The sequence below is a fragment of the Pan paniscus genome, chromosome 10 (genome assembly GCF_029289425.2).
Source record: "Pan paniscus chromosome 10, NHGRI_mPanPan1-v2.0_pri, whole genome shotgun sequence".
Lineage (NCBI taxonomy): Eukaryota > Metazoa > Chordata > Mammalia > Primates > Hominidae > Pan > Pan paniscus.
Window position 1 is genome coordinate 37,177,507 of NC_073259.2, and position 22,453 is coordinate 37,199,959.

Below are 22,453 nucleotides of genomic sequence, written 5' to 3' on the forward strand. Positions count from 1 at the left end.
TGCTGAGCACACAGTCCATGCTCAACAAACATGGGTTGTGATTATATCAAAAAACTGGACACAACCTAAACATCCAACAGTAGAGAAACGGTTGAGTAAATTACATGAAATTTATCAAATGAAATATATTTTAGCCATTAAAAATGCTGCTTATGTACTCGTTACATACTGTCAAGTGACAAAAGCAGGAAACAGAACAGTATGTGCAGCACGACTCCATTTATGTGAAAGTAAATCATAGGGAAACGTTTGGGAGGTGGTTCCCCCAAATGGTAACAGTGGTTATCTACAGGTGGTGGAATCTGGGGTGATTTGGGCTTTCTCCTTTGTGTTTTTCTATACTGTTTACTTATTTCATTGTTTTGTTTTGCTTTTTGAGATGATGTCTTGCTCTGTCGCCAGGCTGGAGTGCAGTGGCACAATCTCGGCTCACTGCAACCTCCGCTTCCCAGGTTCAAGCGATTCTCCTGCCTCAGCCTCCCAAATAGCTGGGACTACAGGCGTGTGACACCACGCCTGGCTAATTTTTGTGTTTTTAGTAGAAACGGGGTTTCACCATGTTGGCCAGGCTGGTCTCGAACTCCTGACCTCAAGTGATTCACCCGCCTTGGGCTCCCAAAGTGCTGGGATTACAGGTGTGAGCCACTGTGCCCGGCCTTACTTACTCCGTTTTACAATGAACACAACCCATTTTGAATAAAAAACAAGGCTTGTTAAAATCATGCAATAATAACACAGAAAATGCTGTGACACTTGAACCAAAAAGGGCAGAAGACATTTTATAAACAGACGATTACAGCTATGTAAAAAACAATATAACCCCCTGAGGAAAAAAGAATGGTGTTCACTTTACCACAATGCTAACAATATATGGTGCTCACTGGTGGGATTTGGGCTTTTTTCTCCTCTCTAATTTCCAACATATATATTATATGTATTTTTTAATGTTAATTTTTTTTTTTTTTTTGAGACAGAGTCTCCATCTGTCGCCTAGGCTGGAGTGCAGTGGCATGATTTCGGCCCACTGCAACCTTTGCCTCTGGGCTTCAAGTGATTCTCCTGCCTCAGCCTCCCGAGTAGCTAGGATTACAGGCACCTGCCACCACGCTTGGCTAATTTTTGTATTTTTAGTAGAGATGGGGTTTTGCCTTGTTGACCAGGCTGGTCTTAAACTCTTGACCTCAAGTGATCAGCCTGCCTTGGCCTCGCAAAGTAATTTCCAATATTTGGAACTATTATTATTTTACTTTAGTAATGGAGAAATACATTTAAAAGAAGTGAAGGATAATTTCCTCCTTCCATCCATAGCTGTCCATTCTTCACTCAGTTTCCCCTAATTGCCATCCCCTCACAAGTCCCTCCCAGCCTCCCATCTTCCCTAAACTCCCTCCTAGCCCCCAGAGCCTTTGCTCACCCCCTCCCTTGCTTCCTGTTGGCCCCCTCAGGGCCCCTCATTGCCTCCTTAATCTCTGACTGGGACCCTGGAGCCTCCCCTTCCCTCTCTGCGGCATCCTCCTGATGGGGTCTGCTTCCCACTCCCACCCAGCCAGGCACCTCTTACCCAAGCAAGTGACGCCGTCTGCGTCCAACACCTGGTCCTCAGCACAGGCGCACTGGCGGCTCCCAGGGGTGGCCAAGCACAGGCTGCTGCAGCCGCCATTGTTCACCCGGCATTTGTTGGTGCCAACTGTGGGGAAGGGCCATGGGGAAAGGCAAGGGGAGGAAGAGGTGAGGAGAGGTCAGAGAAGGGATAGGGGAGGAGACAAATTAAGATGTGGGGACAGAAAGAGGAAACATGGAGAGGAAGAAGATCATGTTGAAGAACAGGAGACAGACATGGGGCAGGAAGGGAAATGGGGAACAGAGAATCAGATTGTGTTGGGGGAGTTCTCTTCTCAGGATCCTCAAAAGTCAGAGCCTAGGATCCCTGGGAAGTGCCTTCACTCCCAGGGAAGTCTCAAATCAATGCCTAAGTCCCACCACCCCTTCCAGGTCCCACGCTGCCCCCAGCCCCAAGGAGGTACCTTGCTGCTGCTGGGCATCATACATTCGGATCTCAAAGATGGGGGGCCGCTCACTGCGCAGAAGGGTCACAGTGGGGGGTGCACCTCCTACACCCCGTTCCAAGCGGTAGACACTGCCACTCCGATACTCAGTCCAGAAGAGGTAGTTGCCATGGTGACACAGGCCAAAGGCGTGGTTCAGCTCAGGACCTTCATACACAATCTAGGGATGGAGAGGATGTTACTAAGGAGTTGGAAGAAAATTGAGGGAGGCCTGTGAGATCACTGTTTTGTACATTCATTTGTCTATGTCCTGGGCATGGGTTTTGCTTTGTTTCCCCCATTAGCCTGGGAGCCCCTGAGAGTGATAGTTTTGCACACAGTGGGATGGTAGATCCTGAAGCCAGCGGGTGATCGAGTGATCCAGCAAGGATGCTGATGGTGAGGTTGTCCATATGGTCCTCTCCTGGGCTCATTCCTATTCATTCATAGTCCCCAAACACACACACGCACACATACGTGCACACACACACACTCATATGCGTGCGCGCACACACACACACTAATGAGCAGACGGGCAGTATTCATCCATTCATTTCTTCAACATTTACCAGGATCTGTTAGGGGCTGAGCTGTAGTAGGTAGTAAGAGGTGAAAACGACACGATCTCTGCCCTTGAGCTTCCCACTGTCTCAGATAGGGCACATACGGGTGATCCAGTGTGAAGAGGGGTCTGGAGATGACATCCTAGGGGAGGTAGCCCCTGAGCAGTCTGCCAGGGGAAGAGGAGCTGGGGTGAACATTCCATGTGGAATGAACTGCATGAGTAATGGCACAGAGGGCAGATGCTCTGTGATGTGTGCTGGGAGGAGTAAGCTGTCTAGTGCTGCTTGTTCAAAGAGTGTTGGGATGAAGGAAGTGGGGAGAAAAGAGACCAGAGAGGGGGTCAGGGGCCATATCATGAAGGGCCTTATATACTAGAACACGTACATGACTCGTGAAGCACATGACAACCCAAATGACCAAGTGTAGAGATATGCCATCCCTAGGCCCTCACACTTGCAGAGAGTGCAGACACACACCAAGGCATGCCGTGTATCTATGCACACACATGAGGAGGCGCACATGGTGTGTATGCAGAGACTGGCACATGGACAGTCAACTTCACAGACAACACGAATAGACACAAAGAGACGCAAATGAAGGCAATCCTCAAACAAACAACACAATACATAAGATATGCAAGCTCACAGATGTACACATCTATAGATGCACAGAAAAATAGATGCACACATCTATAGAGGCACACAGGCCTGGACACACACAGATACCCACATACTCACACAGAACCTCATCCATGCCCAAGCATGGTCTAGCAACACACACAGACTCCCCCACACAGGCACATGCCTGCCCACCTTCCGGTCTGTGCCATTGAGCAGTATCGTCTCGATGCGGTCGTAGAAGGCATCCACCCAGTAGAGGCGCCCAGCCGGGATGTCCAGGCTTAGCCCATTGGGCCAAAGCACTGTCTTGGAGGTGACAAAGATGTCTCGGTGTGAGCCATCCATCCACGCCCTCTCCAGCCGCCCACGCCGACTGTCCTTGGGGTCCTCCTCCCAGTCTGTCCAGTACATCCACCTGTGGGCAGCGACTGGTCAGCATCACCTGGGCACCCCCGCCATCAACAGCCTCCCCTGTGATCCCAATCCATGAGTGCTGTCCCAGAGCTCCTCACAGGGGTCTCCTGTCCTGCTCATCACTGGACCACACATTTCATTCATTCACTCCATTCAACAAATATTTGTTGAGTGCCTGTAAGTTGGGCACAGTTTTGACATTCATGGATGCAGTGGAGACCAAGGCAGCCAAGGTCCCTGCTCCCACGGAGCTCCCATCCCACAAGAAACAGGTCAATCAAGGTTACATGGAGAGCGATAAAGGCCAGGAGGGAAATAAAGCAGGGTGATGGGGTGGAGAGTGACCGGGCTGCAGGTGGGGGTGTCAGGGGAGTGATGGAGAAGGCCACCATGAGGAGGTGGCATGAGTGAGACTTGATGTAGAGAAGAAGCCAGTCCGGCAAATATCTGGGAGTTCCAGGCTGAGGAACTCCAAGAGCAAAAGCCCTGAGGCAGGAGGAGCCGGGGTGCTTGTTTGAGAAACAGACAGCAGGCAGTGGGGACAGAACTTCAAGTGTGGGAAGCGGGATGCAGATGAGGTCAGACAAGGGCCAGGCAGACGCTGTGGGGCTGTGCAGGCCTGACAAGAACGTGGGCCTCATTCTCAGGGTAAGGGGAGCTGGTGGAAGGCCCTGAACTGGGAGTGACAGGATCAGATTTCTTCTATGTTTAAGGAATCACTCCCATTTCCCTGAAGACAGGGACTCCTTCTCCCCTTGCAGACTCTCATTCCTGCTAAAGTATCCCGCCTCACCTGCCTTCCCCTGCTTCCCTGTCCATTTCATCCTCCAGTTATCTGAGGCCCACACACTCCCAGCTCCTCCCACCCCAAGGCCTGGGAGGACTCACCCATTGAGTGGATCCACCACAATAGCCCTGGGGTGTGTCATTTTGCCCTCGATTAAAGTCTTGCGGGTCTGAGCAGCTTTCTCCAGCCTGGCCACGCTGATTGTCTTTTTGGGCCCATCGTCCGTCCAGTACAGATTGTCTCCCATCCAGTCCACGGCCACACCCTCCACATTGTGGATGCCTGTTGGGGGAAGAGGGACCGGTGATGAACAGCTTCAAAGGAAGTTCAAAGCTGCCTGCCTCTGGCCCTCCCGGACTCAGGTAACTTTGAGCAGTCTGGGCTACAGAGGGGTGCAGGGACCCTCTGGGGCCCTAGACAGATGGGTGGGGGTAGGGACAGGAGGCTGGAAAAGGAATAGGGGAAAGCCCTGTGTGCTGCCATTTGTATCAGGGCTAGCCTCTCAAAACCACACGTGGCAGATGGTAAACTACATGGCTGATGTGGGCTCTTGTGTGAGGGCATCTGGCCCGTGCCTGCATGGAGAGCTGAAACAACGGGCATGTGGCTCTGGGCACAAGTGTGACATCATATCCTAGGCCTAAAAATCCTGAACTAACAAAATGAATAAATTAGGAAGTGATTTTTCACTTAGCCAAAGCCTTCACTCCAAGTGTCCTTTAAATAGCAGTTCCCTTGGTATAGGGATCCCTAATCTTTTCCTGATGAGTTACTTTTGATTTCCCCAAAGTCTTGTGATATGATTGCTGACTGTTGATTTTCTCTGAACTGCAGTGTGGATGGGGTGCAGGGCAAAGGTTATAACTGGCATCCACCAGATTGATGGGGAGGCGGCCTGATCCTGGGGCCCAAGTGCAGATTTGGGGCAGAACTCGTACAGCTCAGAATCCTTCACATAGACATTAAAAAGACAATGCACTGTGAACCTGCCCAAGCAGCTCAGAGAGAGGACCTGGATGCAGCTCACAAAACACCATTTTCTCAGGACACATTAGCATGCAGTTTTTGGCGACTGCAAGGTCAGCTGCACAGACCCTGTGTGCGCACATACATGTGGGTGTGCCCTGTTTTGATCTGGCAGGCCTGTCTCCAATTCAAGACCTCAGTTGTCCCCTGGCTGTGTGCTGTGTGCAGCTCCAGGGCTCTGAGCCAATGCAGACAGACCCTGAGTTTTCCCAAGGGCTGGCAAGGACGGCCCATGCTGCCTAACCCATCCTAACCCTGCCTCTTTGGCTCAGCCAAGAAGGGGGTCACACAGGGGTCAATCTGTCTATCCCCTCATCTCCATGCCAACCAGTGCAGCCAGCCAGTCAGCAGGGGACCATCCTGCTGAGAGGGCACCGAGAAACAGATGCCTGGGCCCCAGCCCCCTTCCATCCCCATGGGCCACATCCCTAGGAGCCCATACCGTCCTTCAGGATGGTCTCCCGCTCAGTGCCATCAATCTTCTGGCGGCCAATGAGGTAGCTGGTGGTGTCGGCAAAGTAGATGAAGCCGGTCTCAGCGTGGAAGTCCAGGGCTCGGGGGTTCATGAGGTTTTCAATGGGGATCATGTGCTCATCCGGGACCTTGGCCCCCATATCCATGCCCCGGATGATGCCTGGCCGGCCCTTGCCATACACGAGGAACAGCTCGTGCTCCGGCTCTAGAGCAGGCACAAGCCAGGGTACAGTCAGACACACACATGACCATCATCCCCACCCAGGGGCTGCGGCCAAGGGGCTGCAATGCCCTAGCTGTGATGGGTCAGGAGACGTTAGGGATGCGAGGCTCTGGGTCAGATGGACAGACCACGCACACGCTAACATACAGGATGATGGGTCCTGGCCGCCATACCCTGGGGTCTGACCTCTGCACTCCAAGGGTAGGAAATGAGGGAAGAATAGCAGGTTTTCAGCTAAGTGCCCACTGATCAGTCATGAAATCAGTAGTATAAAAGGAGTACCTTCAAAATATGTTGGAGTCACATCACTGTTTACCACTTCCTCTGCTGCCATCCTAGTGTAAACCACATCACTTCTTGCCCACTACACTGAAAGTCTTCTGGCTACTTCCCTACTGCCCATCCCCCACCCAGCAGCAGCGTGACTTTCATACAAATGTGAATCCAATCATGTCACTTCCATTCTCAAAAGTCACTATGAGCTTCCTATCCCAGATATAATAAAATCCAACCCTTGCCTCCTTCTCTGCCCTCACACCGCTCAGCCCCGCTGGCCTTCATGCTGTTCCTCTGGCTTGCCACACTCACGCTGGCCTCAGGGCCTTTGCACTGTTGATTCCCTCTGCCGGACATGCTCCTCCCTCAGGGAGTTATATGGTTGCCCTCTTCATTTCACAGAGAGCTTGGCTCAAACACCACATCCTCAGAGAGGCCCTTGCTGTCCTCATTAACTCTATTCTCTGCTTTATTTATTCATTTATTTTTAATTTTTTGAGACGAAGTCTCGCTCTGTCATCCAGGCTGGAGTGTGGTAGCGCCATCTCAGCTCACTGCAACCTCCACCTCCCAGGTTCAAGCGATTCTCCTGTCTCAGCCTCCCCAATAGCTGGGATTATAGGCATGCACCATCACACCCAGCTAATGTTTGTATTTTCAGTAGAGATGGGGTTTCACCATGTTGGCCAGCCTGTCTGGAACGCCTCACCTCAAGTGATCTGCCTGCCTCGGCCTCCCAAAGTGCTAAGATTACAGGCATAAGCCACCATGCCTGACTATTCTCTGTTTTATTTTCTTCATAACCACTTATTACCACCTAAAGTTACATTTATTTGTTTCCCCAACTAGACTATAAGCTCCATGAGGCCAGGGACAACATCTGTCTCATTCGCTGCTTAATCCTGATGACCAGAACAGTGCCAAACATGTAGTGAGTGCTCACTGCTCACTAGACACTTGCTGAATGAATCAGTTTAGTTTTCTGCAGAGTCCGGTGGGTGAGTGAGAAAAGCACTTTTTTCGAATATGGATTCAAGTCCCATCTCTGCCCTCACTAGCAGGTACACTCTGGAACACTTCCTTCATCTCCCTGCATGTCAGACAGAGGCAGCCGGGCTGTGGGGGACACCTGAGGAACCCTCCCGCAGCCTCCCAATGGGCACACACCCTCTTCCCTGTCACTCACTCTTGCATGACTTCCCGTCACTGCCCAGGCTGAAGCCGGAACGGCAGCGGCAGGTCCGCGCCTTGTGGCTGTTGGCCAGCAGGCAGATGTCAGAGCAGCCACCCGGCTTCCCATACTGGTCGTTTTCACAGGCATGGCTCCTCACTGGGGGCAGGGTGAAGAGCTGTTAGGACCCCTCAGAGCCCCTGTGCCAGGCCTTGAGAAGGGTTCCTGAATCTGACCACATCCCCCGCTGCTGTGGTCTTTGTGCTCGCTATCCCATTTTAGGATTTGGAAGCCACAGGGGTGGAAACCCTCTGCCCCCCAACAACCCAGCCTTCAAACTCTTGGGGTGGGGGCTTCAGTAGTCAGGGAAGAGAGTTCCAGGGTTGCCCATGGCCAGGTGCTCCTGCTCCAGACTGGCAAGGGGAATGGGAGGGACAGAGTGGGATCTGGAGGCTGAGTGGGTGGATGGGGGCTGGCAGGGGAAGCTGAGGGGCCAGGGCAGGTAGCCCGAGTGGCTGGCTAGGAGAATCGGTCATGACATGAAAGAAGCCAGGGTCCCCACAGGAGGGCCCATAGAGGGGCTGTGATCCCAAGGTCCCAGAGCCATCATGGGGTAAAGCCAGCTTTGGAGGGGCCATGGAGCCCTGCTCACCTCGGGGCTGACGCCTCTGGTGGTAGATGTGGAGGGCACCACCCTTGTCCACCCGGGTGACAACCTGGTACTCGGTGCTGTTAAAGCGGTTCACACGGATCACACTCGTCTTCTGCTGGGCATTGGCATTGTCCGAGTTGGTGGCATAGAGATAATTCTCAAACACGGTCAGGCCGTACAGGTGCTCGATCTGAGACGGGCAGGCAAGAATGGACAGCATGAGATGACAGGGGTTCCTCCCTCTGTCCTGGAGATCCCCTCAGTTTCCTCCAGACTTCATGACCTGCATTCCCCAATTCATCCTGTAGTTTTTAATTTTTATTTATTTATTTTGAGACGGGACCTCATTCTGTCACCCAGGCTGAAGTGCAATGGCACGATCACGGCTCACTGCAGTCTCCACCTCCTGGGCTTAAGCGGTCCTCCTGCTTCAGCCTCCTGAGTAGTTGGGACTACAGGAACATACCACCACACCTGGCTAATTAAAACAAATTTTGTGTAGAGATGGGGTTTCCCTATGTTGCTCAGGCTGGTCTCGACCTCCGAGTCTCAAGCAATTCTCCTGCCTCAGCCTCCCAAAGTGCTGGGATTACAGGTGTGGGCTACCGTGCCTGGCCCCACCATTTTTTAACTCAATGCTTTACTCCTGTCTCCTCTGGCTGGACTAACCTATTCTGAAGATTTTTGCTTACCAAGATCCCACTCATCCTCTACAGAGCATGTCTTCAAAGAATTTATGGGATCTTCTAACCAGAGATGTTTTCTCCTTCTATACATCCTCCGTGACACTGCTATCTATCCGTGTCTGGCACGGTGATTTGTGGACTTACCTAACCCACTCTACTCAGACCCCTTGAGGGCAGAAACCCTGTCCTTCACAGAATTAGGCACTCGGTAGACACTTTAGTGATTTTAGACTGAATTAGAGTTGGGCTCTAAACTCTGTCCACAGAGGACATTCTTAGTCTGTTATGAGGGCTAAGAGGACACACTTGCCCCAAACAAGTCCTGTAACACCCCTGACTACCCACATAGCTTATGTGGTGGCCAACTGTCCTAGTTTGCCTAAGACAAAGGTAAGGGTTTGCTGGCTTACCAGACTTTCAGGGCTAAAACTGGGACAGTCCTAGGCAAACTGGGCTGGTTGCTCACACTAATTATCCCACAATGGAGATGCCACCTCTGAGCCAGCAAGACTTCTAGACCAAGTTCCAGTGCTATCACCCGGCTTTGTAAACACAGGCAAATCACCTAACCTCTTTGATCCTGCTTTTTCATCTGCTGAAAGGGAACTGAACCACCTCCCTGTTCATCAGCTAGGGGTTATTATAAGGGTCAAATGAGAAACAGGAAGTAAACAGAAGTGGTGTTTCTAAAATGACTGTTCCCATCACAGTGGAACCCGTATCTTGTCCTTTCTCTGCAGTATTCAAGCCCACCCCACTCCCACTAGAGGCCTGGGGCATCCACGCTCTTTACCAGGAGACTCAGAGAACGGTTCCCCTACAGAGGCTTCCCCCTTCACCAGAAGGCCCTGGATCATGGTTCCCCCACAAAACCTCAGACAGTAGCTCCCTCACCAGGATGCCCTGGATGATGGTCTGGCGGCCCTTGCCCTCATAGTCCACCACTTCAATATAGTCCAGGTAGGCATCTGCCCAGTAGACAAGGCGGCTGACCAGGTCCAGCGTGATGCCGTGAGGAAACACAATCTTGCTGTCGACGAGCTTGGTGCGGTTCTGCCCATCCATGTCACAGCGTTCCACCTTTGGGATCTGCCCATAGTCAGTGAAAAACACCTTCCTGTGGGAAGATGCATGTTAAATGGGGTCTGGACATTGGGCACCCTCCTTACCATTGTAGCCTCAGCCTCCCACCTTCCAGGGCCAGAACCCCGCCTGCCACTCTCACCCCATGGCAGGGTCCAGGGCAATGCCCTTGGGGTTGTAGAGTTCCAGGTCTAGCAATGTGACACATGTGTCCCCGTTTCTGTTGCAGACAAAGATCCTATCATCGATGTCATCCACAAAGTAGAAGTTGCCTGTCAGCCAGTCGATGGCCATCTGTTCCACGTCTGGAGAGTACAAATGAAAGAGCCATGGGGTGGGGTAGGCCCTCTTGCAGAGATGCCCACCCTTTGCTGGTGAGAACCCACACCTGGAAGCCCACCTTCTCTGGACGCCCTCCCACCCAACACCCCCATGCTTAGCTCAGAGTGGATATACAGGAGGGCTTGCGTAAATGCTGGCTGGCTGGTTGACTGACAGACTTCCCAATTCTAGCCCATCCTTGAAAAGGGACCATCTTCTTGGGGCACCAAAAGGTAGAGAGCACAGGTCCACTAGCTCAGTCCAGTATTTTTTTTTTTTAACTTTGCTTTTACTTGGGATAAGAGCACTGAGGCTACCAAAACATAACACATCTTTGCTTTTCACTGGACTTTTATCTACTATCTACAGTAAATCTAGTTATCTCATGCTAACCAGAAGCACTGACTGGAAGCTGGACATATGGCATAAATTTTTAAAGTGGAAAAGCAGGGTACACGCTAATAAACCCAGTTTGGGAGAAAAGTATTTCAAAATATGAACTCTACAGAGATGCAAAAGGGAAGATCCATGGGGGCAAAAGGTTGGGCACCAGTGACATGGGCCAAACTTCCTCTACTCAGCCCCAGTCCCCTGTTCCTGCAATGTCCTTATTGCTCAATGTCCTCATGTCCTGGGGAGGGTCAGAAGAGGTGGGGAATAAGTCATAGGGCTGGAGGAGAGAGAGTCTAGGAGGAGGGCCATGAAAGAATCCTCAGGGCAAACTGAGGCATGGCTCAGAAAGAGATGGGGCTTACAGAGGATGGGAGTGGGGGAAGGAGATGGAGCCCAGCTGCCTAGACTCAGTTTCAGGCATGGTTCTAGAGGAGATGGAAGAAGCCAAGAAGAGCCAAAGGAAAGAGAGGCAGGGCAAGGGTGGCCGGAAGTCAAGGAGGCAGGAAGTCTGGGGACAGGGACACATGCTGGCCTCCTCTGGGCTCCTCCTCTCCAGGACCACTGGCTTCCTTCCATCTACTCACTACCTCCTTCAATTACCACCATCAGAGATGGTGCCTCTTGCAAACTGGGAAACTCCTAAGGCAGTGACTTTCTGGGACCCCTGCCTGGAACTCCATCTCCAACAGTTTCCCCAACAAGTAAAGAAATCTTTGGGCTACCTGCTTTGGGCTGAAACTCATCCTCCATTACCCATACTCAACCCAGTAGGGATTCTTCTGCCCCCACACAGCTACAGGTATAATGACTTGCTGTTCTGCTCGACCCCTCCCTAATTCCCCCTCCTCCCCACAGGGATTCAGGGGCTGCTCCCTAACAGTGGGTGAGGGTGGGGTGGGGGCAAAAAGAACAGGAACGCCGCTCTCAAGGAACTTGGCTGGGCCTTGACACTGACTCAGAGTCACAGGACAGGAAGGGAAGGAGCCAACTGAGGGCTTCATCAAACTAGTTTCTTCTTCAGGTCCTCTCTGCTAAATCCCATCCCAATGCCTGGAGAACAAGGCCACAGAGACGAGGTATTACCCCTGTAAGTATTCATGCATCCCCAAGCCCAGCCACTCTTTCCTCTGGGCCCCCAATACTGTCCCATCCTCACAAGATTGGAGAGAGGGGGAAGAGTAGCTTGAGGAGGCCAAGGCCCTGTAGGAAGAGGGCCTAGTGCAGGGGTAAGGCAACCAAATTCTTTGCCCCACACGCTGTAACCACAGAGAAAACAGATTCAAATGAATGCTGCTGGGCTGCCTCCAAAGGAAATCGAAGTCTCAAAGCAGGGACCTGCCTGCATCCCCTGGCAGCCAGCAGGGTGGCTGGAAGTCAAACAGGGCTGCGTGCCCTTTACTTGGTGGGCACGGCAGGGGTCTGGGGGCTGCTGGCATGTATATGAACTTCATCAGTGAAAGCTGTTTTCCCAGCACCAGCTGGCGCAGCTACGGCCGGCCTTCTCCCCGACTTCCTGAGGCTTCCCTGAGTCACTGCCCAGCCCTAGGGCTGGCAATACCCTGCCCCTGCTCCCCCTATCCACCCTTCTCTTGGCAAGAGAGAGAAGGAAGAAACCTGCAGAGATCTGATGCCGCTATCCCAGGTGCAGCTCCACAATCAGCCCCCCCCCCCAGCCTCAGGATGTGGCCTGGATTCCCTCCCAATTCCGGGAAGGAAGGCAGAGAGATCATCCCTGCTCTCAGATATTTACCCTTGGCCGGTCTCCCTTCCACCTCCCCAAAGGCCAGGCAGGGCCCCACTCAGCAGGCCGGTGAGGAGTTGGCAAGAACTGGAGTCCTCGGCCTGCCTGGCCTCCCCTTTGGTATTTTTGCAGCTGGAGACTATTAGTTGCAAGCAAAAATCCTTTGTTATCCAACCCCCTGCACCACATTATTTTTCTCTCTCCTAAAGTTCAGATTCCTCTGCCTGCCCCACCACACACACACATGCACACACACGCACACACGCACATATGCACACACAAATGCACGCACAATCACACACACACACAAATGCACGCACAATCACACACACACACATACACTTGGCCACCACTCCAAGGCCAGTGTAGAGAGATGGGCTCAAATGGAGAGGAGGAACCTTGCCTCCAGGGCTGCCCTATAGGCAGTATCTGGGCCACCCCTCTCTGTCTTATGAATTGGGGTCCAGGTGGAGTCCTGGGCTTCAGCCCAGAGATCCTGAGCATTCTGGCTCCACCAACCCTGAGGGGAGCCGTCCCCTTGTGGCCCAGCCTTCTAAGGGCCAACCACCTGAGTGCACCTTCTGAAGAGGCTCTGGCCAAAGGCCGAAAATCCTGAGGACAGGAGAATCTCAAATAAACCAAAGGGGAGAGAGGGAGGCTGTGTTGTGGAAGGAGTTGGGGGTGGTCTAGGGGCAGAGGGGCAGGGGATTCCAGCATGAAGAGGGAGGCTAGGAAGCAGGGAAGAGGTGCAGGAGTCAGACGAGAGACCACAGCTGCCCATTATGGCACAGAGGACTTTCAGTTCCAGGCCCCAGAATAGACCTGGTGTCCTGGCACCCCATCCCACTGCTCTCTGCACTCACTACAACTCCAGCTTTTCTCAACTTCTCCATCATTCCCATTGTTCAAGAGGCATTTCCATACATGGTGGCTGCTTTCCCAAACACACGGGACCCACCCCATGCCCAAAAAGACTCTAGCTTCAGCTGCAGGATTCTAGTCACCTGCTCTAAAATAAGGAAATCAGAAGGAAGGAAGAAGCCTTTATGTCCTGAGAAAATGTCACCCAACACATCTACACACCCAAGAGTGTATACACATCCAAAGAGGTCCCTGGACCTCTAACCACATCCCCAGGGAGCACACTAGATTCTGGCCCTTGTTCCAGGAACCTCCCCACCTCTCCTCATATCATTCTGCTCTGCCCTGGGTCCAACTGGGTCCTAGACACTGACAGCCTGAGTTTGAATTCTGGTTCTGTCACCTTCCAACTGAGGCTATGAGCAAGTTACTTAATGCCTCTGAGTCTCTGTTTCCTCATTTGTAAAACTGGATGGTACACTAACTGCACTTAGCATGAGGCCTGGTGCATGATAAACACTCCCCACATGGGGGCTGTGGTTCCCACCATGTCCTCCCCTCCCTGAGCCCATCCTTTCCCACCTTTTCCACCAAGTCGCCCTCTGTGCCTCCAGCCAGAGCCCTGTGGCCTCCTGACTCTAGGTGGGCCCTCCAGGTGGGCCATTTGGGGCTAACATCTACTACTCATCAATACTCATCAAGACTCGGCTCAGGCTCCCAGAAGGAAGCTTGCCCTATTAGAAGGAAGTTTTCAAGGCCAGGCTCAGTGGCTCACGCCTGTAATCCCAGCACTCTGGGAGGCTGAAGCAGGTGGATCATGAGGCCAGGAGATCGAGACCATCCTGGCTAACATGGTAAAACTCTGTCTCTACTAAAAACACAAAAAATTAGCCAGGCATGGTGGCGGGCACCTGTAGTCCTAGCTACTTGGGAGGCTGAGGCAGAAGAATGGCGTGAACCCGGGAGGCAGAGCTTGCAGTGAGCCGAGATTGCGTCACTGCACTCCAGCCTGGGCGACAGAGTGAGACTCCATCTCAAAAAAAAAAAAAAAAAAAAAAAGAAGGAAGTTTTCCTGTTACAGGCTCCATAGGCCTCTGGAGCTTCTTTGATCATGGCCTCTTCACCTGACTGCAAATACTGTAAGGAGAGCGCTGCCTTTTGTCTTTGTCTCAGGCGTCTGACACACATGTATTGATCCATTGAACAAATATTTATTGAAGACTGAGTCTGTTGTTCTAGAGCTGGGACATCATTTTCCCCCTCTCTTCTACTGCCAGGATCCTGCCTCTCTGGCCTTGGGACACTCCAAGACAGTGGGAGAGGACAGTCTGTCTAGTAATCCTACTCAGGGATCTCGCCTGGGCCTGGGAGAGATGGCGGAGAGTCTGAGGACTTCGAAGGTGGGAAGGAGACCTCCTGGCGAGCCTGGCAGAAGCTCTGCTAAACGATGTGGCCTCATGCTCCTTGTTTCCTGCTGGGTCCCGACTTCAGCTCTTCCTTCCACCAGCCAGTCTGGAGCTTAGCCGTGTTGTGTCGCCTCATTCTCCTGGGCTCTCTTCCTGCTCCTGCCTGTGATTCCAGCCTGTGGTTATGTCCTGCTACCTTCCCCTGCCTGGCTTAGGTCCCCAAGAGGCATTTCGACCTAGATCCCAGGGATGATGCCTGGATTCCACTCAGCCCATCTTAGGGTCTTCCCTCTATTGAGAAATCCTTGCCGGGCTCTAAAACACATCTCTCTTGCTTAAGTTACTTCCTTTGGCTTGAAAACAGCGAGGGGAGTGCTGGGAGCAGTCTGGGTGGAGAGGCAATTTCAAGGAGACAGCGGGGGAGGAGAGGACAGGGCTGGATCTGGGCCGGGAGACACAGGGCTGGCCCTGGCCAGGAGAGAGGAGGAGCAAGAGTGAGCTGTTAAATGATTAGGAAACTCAGAACAGGAATGGGAAGCAAAAGTGCCAGGATGCAGGGGGCCTAGGCCAAAGAGTGGGGCGGCTAGAGCCACCCCTCCCCAAACAGCCTGGCATCCCATGGGTCAGAAAGGCCAAGGAAGGGCATGGTTAGCTTTCACATGTGAAGTCTGGAAGTGCTTTGTAGGCAGGGTGGGAGGCTGAGAGGGTCCAGGGGTGCCCAGCACAGTGGGGAGGTAGCACCCCTTCCAGCAGCAGCAGCCAGTTCATTAGACTCAGAGGGACTGCTGTCTGCCCCTTCTTTGCCTCCCCTCTAGACAAATCACTACCCCATTTCCTGCTGTGATTTCGAAAACACACACACTAAAAAAATAAATAAATAAAAGAAAGGGAGAGGAAGGGAAAAGTGAAGTTGGCCAGCTGGACCTGGGACCCATTTCGCAACCTTGCTGCCTGCAGCCTAGGGGCCCTTTGCTGAGCTCCCCAGCCACCTCCTTCTTCCCCATGCAGCATGGTGCAGGGAGGGGAACCCTGAGACCTCTGAGAGCCCCTTCAGACCATCCTTTCACACACAGTCCAAACTCCTGAGTGACTTCAGCAAACCCGATTTCCTTCAAGGCCTCTATTTACAACCTCAGAACCTCCCCTCACCGTACACACCCATGTTCCCAGGACCCCAATCTTGCAGTCTGCCTCATTCTTTCTACAGTGGTGGCATCCTCCAAGGTGAAGGGAATACAGATCAGAGGAGCTCAGCTTAGGAAATGCAGGGCTGGGCTGGGATCGGTAGACTGCACCACCAGCCCTGCCCAGGGGCAGCCTGGCAGGAGGCTGGACAAAGCTGGGTTACAGGCTCCATAGGCCTCTGGAGCTGAGAGACTGGTCAGAGGTGGGGGTGAGAGTGCGCAGGCTTGGTTCCTGACTCAGGGACTATCAGGCCTGTTGATCCCTCTGGGCCTCAATTTTCAGAACTTTAGTCTTTTGTGTATCACTTTCAAAATGTCTGCCATGCTTATGTACAGCTTGCGCTACTGTTTATTACCAGTTATTTCAATTAACTTACTTTTCTTATTTCGCTGCATGCTAAACAATTGCTGAAGTAACAGATTTGATGTGCTAGTTACAGGAGTTTCCTAATGCATATCAAATAAAAACGTAACTATAACAGTTAAAAAAAAAAAAAAGCTTGTCCAGGTACCATCTAAAATCAAATCAATGCATAGCCCCTTTGAGAAAGCAGTCGTGAAAGCCAGGGCTGCTCTTGGTACTGGCCAAGGGTCTTGCCTTCTCTTCCGGCTCTCACCATCGAGTTCTCCGGTCTTGGAATTCGAGCCTCATAGACCTCCCCAAACCACTGGGCCAGCGGCAGAGGGGAGGGGGAGGTAATCTCAGGTGGGAGGAAAAGAGATGACCCACCCAGTCCAGGGGGATAACACTGGGCCTGAGGCAGGACGGTCAGCAGCCCTGGGGCATTGAAGAGGAATGTTCACACACTGCAGGGCCTGGGGGTGGGGGGGCCCTCGGGGGCTCTCAGGACTCCACAACAGGTCTGACTCACATGGCCCAGGACACATGTGAACCAGGCTCATTTCCTGGCCTCCTTCCTTCTTTCTATTCTATTTCTGCTTCCAGAGTTTTCTCTGGGGCAGGCTCCCCCTTCTGCCTGCACCACCGGGCTGGCCTCGCTGGCTCGAACACCCCTCAGTTGTCAGACTCCTCCCTCTGTGTGCACCCCTGCTGCATGAGGCTCAGCCCCAGGGGTCCAACAGAGGTAGGTCACAGTCACAGCACAGAATGGAAGGCTTGCAGGGAGGGCTGCCCTGGAGGGCAGAGTGAAAGCAGGGGAAAGCTGCAGCCTTTCTTCTTCATCCTCCTTGGGGAGCTAATTACAGGCCAGCAGCCGCTGTGCAGGTGAGTGCCTGGGACCAGCCACCCTACACACCAGGGCAGGCCAGTCAGCATCTCCTGGGGAGGGGGATGACCCGGGAACTGGGGGAGGGGCTAGGGGAGAGACACTGACATCCTCAGTTTGGGACCCATAATTAGTTTGTGGGAGAGAGCAAAACAACCATCCTCAGGGTGACAGCCAGACATTCAGGCGGCAGGGGTGTGGAGCAGGGGGAGGGCAGGGAGGAAGGGACAGAAGCTGGGATGAGAGAAACCCACTCATTTACCCCACAAGCATTTCCCCTTGGACTCTTCTAGCCTCCTGGACTCTGCCCCTGAGAGGCCCAGTGAGTTTAGCAGACTGGGAGGCAAGGCAAATCTGTTTGCCAAGGGAGGGGCACCAGCTTCTCCTGGGGAGGAAGTCAGATAAGGAGACGAGGCCAGAGTAGAAGTTGAGAAGGTTACCTCCAGGACACCCCATAGCCACCTACCCACAAGCCCACTGTATGGCAAGATGCAGGGCTGGGGAGGAAACTGACAAGCTGTCTGCCCAGACAGGCCTGTTGAGTAGGTCAGTGGACAAGGAACAGGGGGAGGGCAGCTGCACAAGAGGGTCTAGCACCAACCCTACCTCATCAGCCATGGGGTTCCCTGAGTCACCCACTCGTTAAGAGCTCAGCCAACCAGGCTTGACAGCCCCCAGCTCAGCACCCCAAGGAGGACACATGTCTGATCACAGGTGAGCTGTGGACAGCAGCAGCCCAAGGACGCTATCAGGGATGCTCTGGAGGAGCCAAAGGCAGAAATGTGAACCTTACGCTGAGGCCACGGAGAGTGAGGGCTCTCAGAGGAACCCCTGCTCGCCACCATCCCGGGGAGGGGCCTTTCTCTCTCCCAGAATGAATCCCTTGTAACCTCCTGGGATCTTTCTTTTCATCACAAGAACCAAATAAAGAAACTTGAAGATCTTCTAGAGAGGCCCAAGGTTCACAATCCTCAACTTCAAAGTGTGCTGTCCTTTACCACTGGCTTTCACTCCAGTTAATCTGATCTAGACAGACAAGCTCAAACCCATTATGCAGATTAGGAAACCAAGGAAGAGATGGGAATTCCGGTTTACTAAACAGTTACAGATCAAGTTAATCTCCCTTAGGGGGTCAGATCAACCACAGGCCAGATTCTTCCTCTCAGCCCTGTGGTGCATTTCTTTGGAAATGTGATGCTGCCAGATGTTGACTTGAAGGTTGCTGGTGTAACAGCCTCTGAGATGGGCAGGGCTGTTCCCGCCAGTGGGTCTACACCCAGCTATGCTCGTGCCCCTTTCTGTGACACCCCTTCTTCCACAACTAGGATAGCAAAAGTGTAGCCTAGGGAGAAGCCTGAATGGAAGCATCCAGGATATTCTAAAATCTCATGTGGCTCACGCTCCTCTCCCAGCCTCATTCACTGCCACAAAGCCACAGAGAAATAACCTCAGTACTGCCCTCCCCCGATGGCAGCAGACAGTCCATTGGCAATGGTCCCCGAGGGAAACGATGGCCCATGGAGACAGAGCAGCTGGGCCCCAGCTCCTTTACCCTCAGCTGCAGCCTAACAGGGCACCTCAGGCTTCCGCTCCTTCTTTCCCTAGCCTTGGCTCCCACTGCACCGGAAAGTCCCTCTGCAGTCTAGTCAACACTCCCCTCTCAGAGAAGGGACAGTCCCTGGTCTCTGGAGATTGACCATTCACTGCCCCCTCAGCCCTTGGCCAGAAATGCAGGGGCCATCCAGACACTTGCTCAGAGAGCTGGGAGGGAGCGTGCCGGTGGCTCTGCCCCTGCCTCAAACACACACCATTGTATCCAGCCTCCTGCTTCTCCTGCCCCAGACAGGACCATCCTGTGTAACTCCCGGCCTCTGTTCAAGACAGGGTCCACCTTCCCCGTCTCCCCTACCCTCCCCAGCCCTCCAAGCTGAGAGCAGGTGACTCACGGTGCAGACTGAGGGAGATGTTGATGGTGTGCTCATCCACGAAGCCCTTTAGGCCAGGCATGCGGGCACACTTGAGCTGCGTCTGAGCAGCATTGTCCCCGACATGCACCCAGCATACGGTCTCGTTGGCATAGCTGAAGTCCATGGCTGTGGTCTGCCGTGTGCTCGTAGGTGTGATGGTAGACACCTGGGCCCCACTCAGGTACGTGGCCAAGATGTTCTGGGAGTTGGCTATCAACAGCACAGGGGGCCGGTCTACTGGCTCTGGGAATGGGGAAGAGAAGAGTCCGTGCAGCCAGGGCTCTAGGACCACCTCTCAGGCCACCACCCACCAGGGAATAGCATTGAGGGGGCTTAGCACTGTGGCCAGAGGCAACCCCACCCACCGTTCTTGGCCTTGCAGGAGCGGTTATCCGGCTGCAGGAGGTATCCTTCAACACAGCCACATATGAAGGAGCCATCTGTGTTGGTGCATAGCTGGCTGCAGGTGCCGTACACTGAGCACTCATCAAAATCTGCCAGGGAAAGGGCAAGAATGTGGTCATTTCCAATGTGACAAGGGCAACGAAGTGGGTGATCATCAGACATGATCAACATGTCCATCCTTACAGCTACCTTGAAGGACAGTTCGGCAGAATCTATTACAGCATGAAATGTGCAAACCTTATCACCCAGCAAGTCCAGTCTTGGAATCCACTCTAGAGAAACACTCGTGTACATATCACTCATTCACGCAGGGAAGATTTATTGAGTCCCTACTATGGGTCAGGTGCCAGGGGTGCATCAGTGAACTTTAAAATAGACCCACATTGCTGTCCTCATGAAACTTATATTCAGATAATAAATGAAATATAGTTACTATAATAACAGATGAAACAAAGTAAATAAAGTATACGTTAGAGGTGCTAGTGCAATGAAAAGAGAACAGGGATAGAGAATGCAGATGGCAGGGATGCAATTTTAGAGGGGTCGGGGGACGGCTTCACTGAGAAGGTGGCATTTGCACGAAGACCCGAGGGAGGCAAATTTAAAACAGAAAAGTTTGCATTGCTTATAGCAGTGAAAAATTGGGAACATCTCACTCATCAACAGGGAGGTGACCAAGTAAACTGTGGTAAAAGTCATACGTCATAGTGGTTTCTAAAAGAATGATGTAGATCTTTACATATTAACACAGAAAAAAAAAATTGTGGAACATACTGATGAGTAAAAAACATTGAAAATAATATATACAGTATACTATCATTTATGTAAAAAAGAGCACGCAGTACTCTTGAGCAGTACTTCCAATTAGATTTTCTGTGAATACCCAGAGACAAATGCACAAAAAAGGGCCTGAAAGAGAGAGAGCAAACTGATAATAGAGTTGAACTCCAGGGAGATGGGAAGGGGACCGGAATTGAGGGGGATTTGTCAAAGGGGACTTTGGTTTTATCTGTTAATGCTTTAATTTTTTACAACAGAAAAATTTACATATAAACTATAATTTTAAGGTGAATTTTCAGAAGCCTAGTGGAAGCAAATGGTTAGGGCTCACAGTCATGCCCTGGGGTGGTGGCACCCCCTCTCTTGCACCTTCCTTCTAGTTTCTTATTCCAGCCAGGCCCCCTACCCCTCTCTGCCCCTCCCTGCCCACCTCAACTGGCTACTGGCACACACACATGCACACAGGCACATGCACTCACATACCTTTGCAGGTCTTGCCATCTGCCTGAAGCTGAAAGCTGCTGTTGCAGTAGCAGGTGGGCCCATCGAGTGTGGGGACACAATGGTGCTGGCAGCCCAGGCGAGAGCAGTTGCCTCGGAGCTCTGTGTGGGGGCAGGAGAGACACATATTCAGGCCGCCAGATCTGGCAGCTCCACGCAGGCCACAACCTTCCCCTAAACCCAGTCAACCTTCAGAAACCACTTCTAAGGGCTGCAGTGTCAGAGACAGAAGGGCCTTAGGAAGCATCTACCATATTTCACAAGTGAAGAAACTGAAGCCCAGAGAGGCTATAAGACAAGCCCAAGGTCACACAGCCAGTGATGGCTTAGAACCCACATGTCCCTGTTCTGGATGTTCTGGGCTACCTCTGTCCCCATGGAGAGGGGTTCTGGCACTTTGTTGGGGTCAACAGGAAGAGGGGATGGTGAGTCTTATCCCTTTCATATGCCTCTCGTCTACACTGCCTGGGGATTACAATGTTGGCTTCAGCTGGGGCTGAAAAGTGGGCATGGAATCGTGTCTGTCCCCACAGGATCCCAGCTCTGGCCTGGAAGCACCTGTCTAACCCATCCCCGGAGCCCTAGAGGCCTCAGAGAGAAGGCCTAAGGCCCAGGTAGAGAACAGGAAGGAGGAGCAAAACTGGTCCCCTCTGGATTCTTTTCTAATCTTTCTCCTGCCACTGACCCACTTCCACAGGGGAGACAGAAGGGAATGAGACAGGAGGGGGGAGAGGTGGGAGAGCAGTTGCCCCCCCAGACCAGCGACCCAGTTAATGGCCTTGCGTGGGGCCAGGCAGCCTGGCCACAAAGACCCCTTTGTCCAGCGGCCTCACACCCTGGCTTCCCACTCCACCCCCACCTAGGAGAGAGAGCCGCCCAAGATGCTAAGACGTTTAGAGGCACTAAGCCTGCCAGGAAGAGTTGGGATGGGGGGCCAGGCCCCAGCGATTCTTTCTCCTCCCCACTTCCACCCGAGAGCCATTCATGCTGCCTGCCCAGCCTTCCTCCACAGAGGGGGAAAATATCATTTGCTCTGGAAAACCTAGAAAAGAGTAACTTTTCTGGATATAGGGTGAGGGAATGAGGAGGCCGATTTCTGTAATATCAGAGAAGGAAATTCAGACCTGAGGTTTTTGAAGTTCTCTGTTGTTTTAGAGACTGTAAAGGTACTCAAAAGGAAGTAAGCTTGAACACACACCACACAAGACGAAGGGGTGCGCGTGGTCATTTAAGTCAGCCCCCAGGCCTGCATTCTGCATCCCGTCCCAGGAGCTTCAGATGAAAACATGCAAAATCAACCAAAGAAAGGGAGAAAAATCTTCCACAAACTCCCTTGCTCCATCCTCCCTGCTCCTAGTGAACAGGATCCAGACGAGTCTCCTCCCACAGACAGATGTTTTCTCAGGCACACAGCACAGGACACTGCCCCCACACCCAAGCACAGCCCCTCCCCTAGGGCCACGCTCATGGCCTCTCAAAGCCGGCCTCTTGCTCCGGGCCCAGACCCTCAGGAAAAGAGAAGGGAGAAGCCACTATTCCCTAACACGCAGGCTTGAGGCTCTGCCTCCCCTGACACGACTCTTAAATGCTCACACTGTGACCGGACTCTCCATGGCCCACAGAGCCCTTTGGGGGAAAGACTGTAGA

The 22,453-nt window shown here is 52.6% G+C and overlaps 1 protein-coding gene across 1 annotated transcript in view; it reads right to left on the bottom strand.

Annotated features, from left to right (window-relative positions):
• LRP1 (LDL receptor related protein 1) overlaps positions 1-22,453 on the bottom strand; it is an 86,891-nt gene that overhangs the window by 48,581 nt on the left and 15,857 nt on the right. Inside the window, exons 4-15 of the mRNA XM_003824883.6 lie at positions 20,789-20,908; positions 19,486-19,614; positions 19,100-19,363; positions 10,164-10,326; positions 9,833-10,055; positions 8,253-8,442; positions 7,616-7,759; positions 5,899-6,135; positions 4,532-4,712; positions 3,422-3,644; positions 2,025-2,226; positions 1,562-1,687 (exon numbers count right to left, since the gene is read on the bottom strand). Of these exons, the coding sequence (XP_003824931.1) occupies positions 1,562-1,687; positions 2,025-2,226; positions 3,422-3,644; positions 4,532-4,712; positions 5,899-6,135; positions 7,616-7,759; positions 8,253-8,442; positions 9,833-10,055; positions 10,164-10,326; positions 19,100-19,363; positions 19,486-19,614; positions 20,789-20,908 (2,202 nt within the window). The remainder of the gene's footprint in view (positions 1-1,561; positions 1,688-2,024; positions 2,227-3,421; positions 3,645-4,531; positions 4,713-5,898; positions 6,136-7,615; positions 7,760-8,252; positions 8,443-9,832; positions 10,056-10,163; positions 10,327-19,099; positions 19,364-19,485; positions 19,615-20,788; positions 20,909-22,453) is intronic.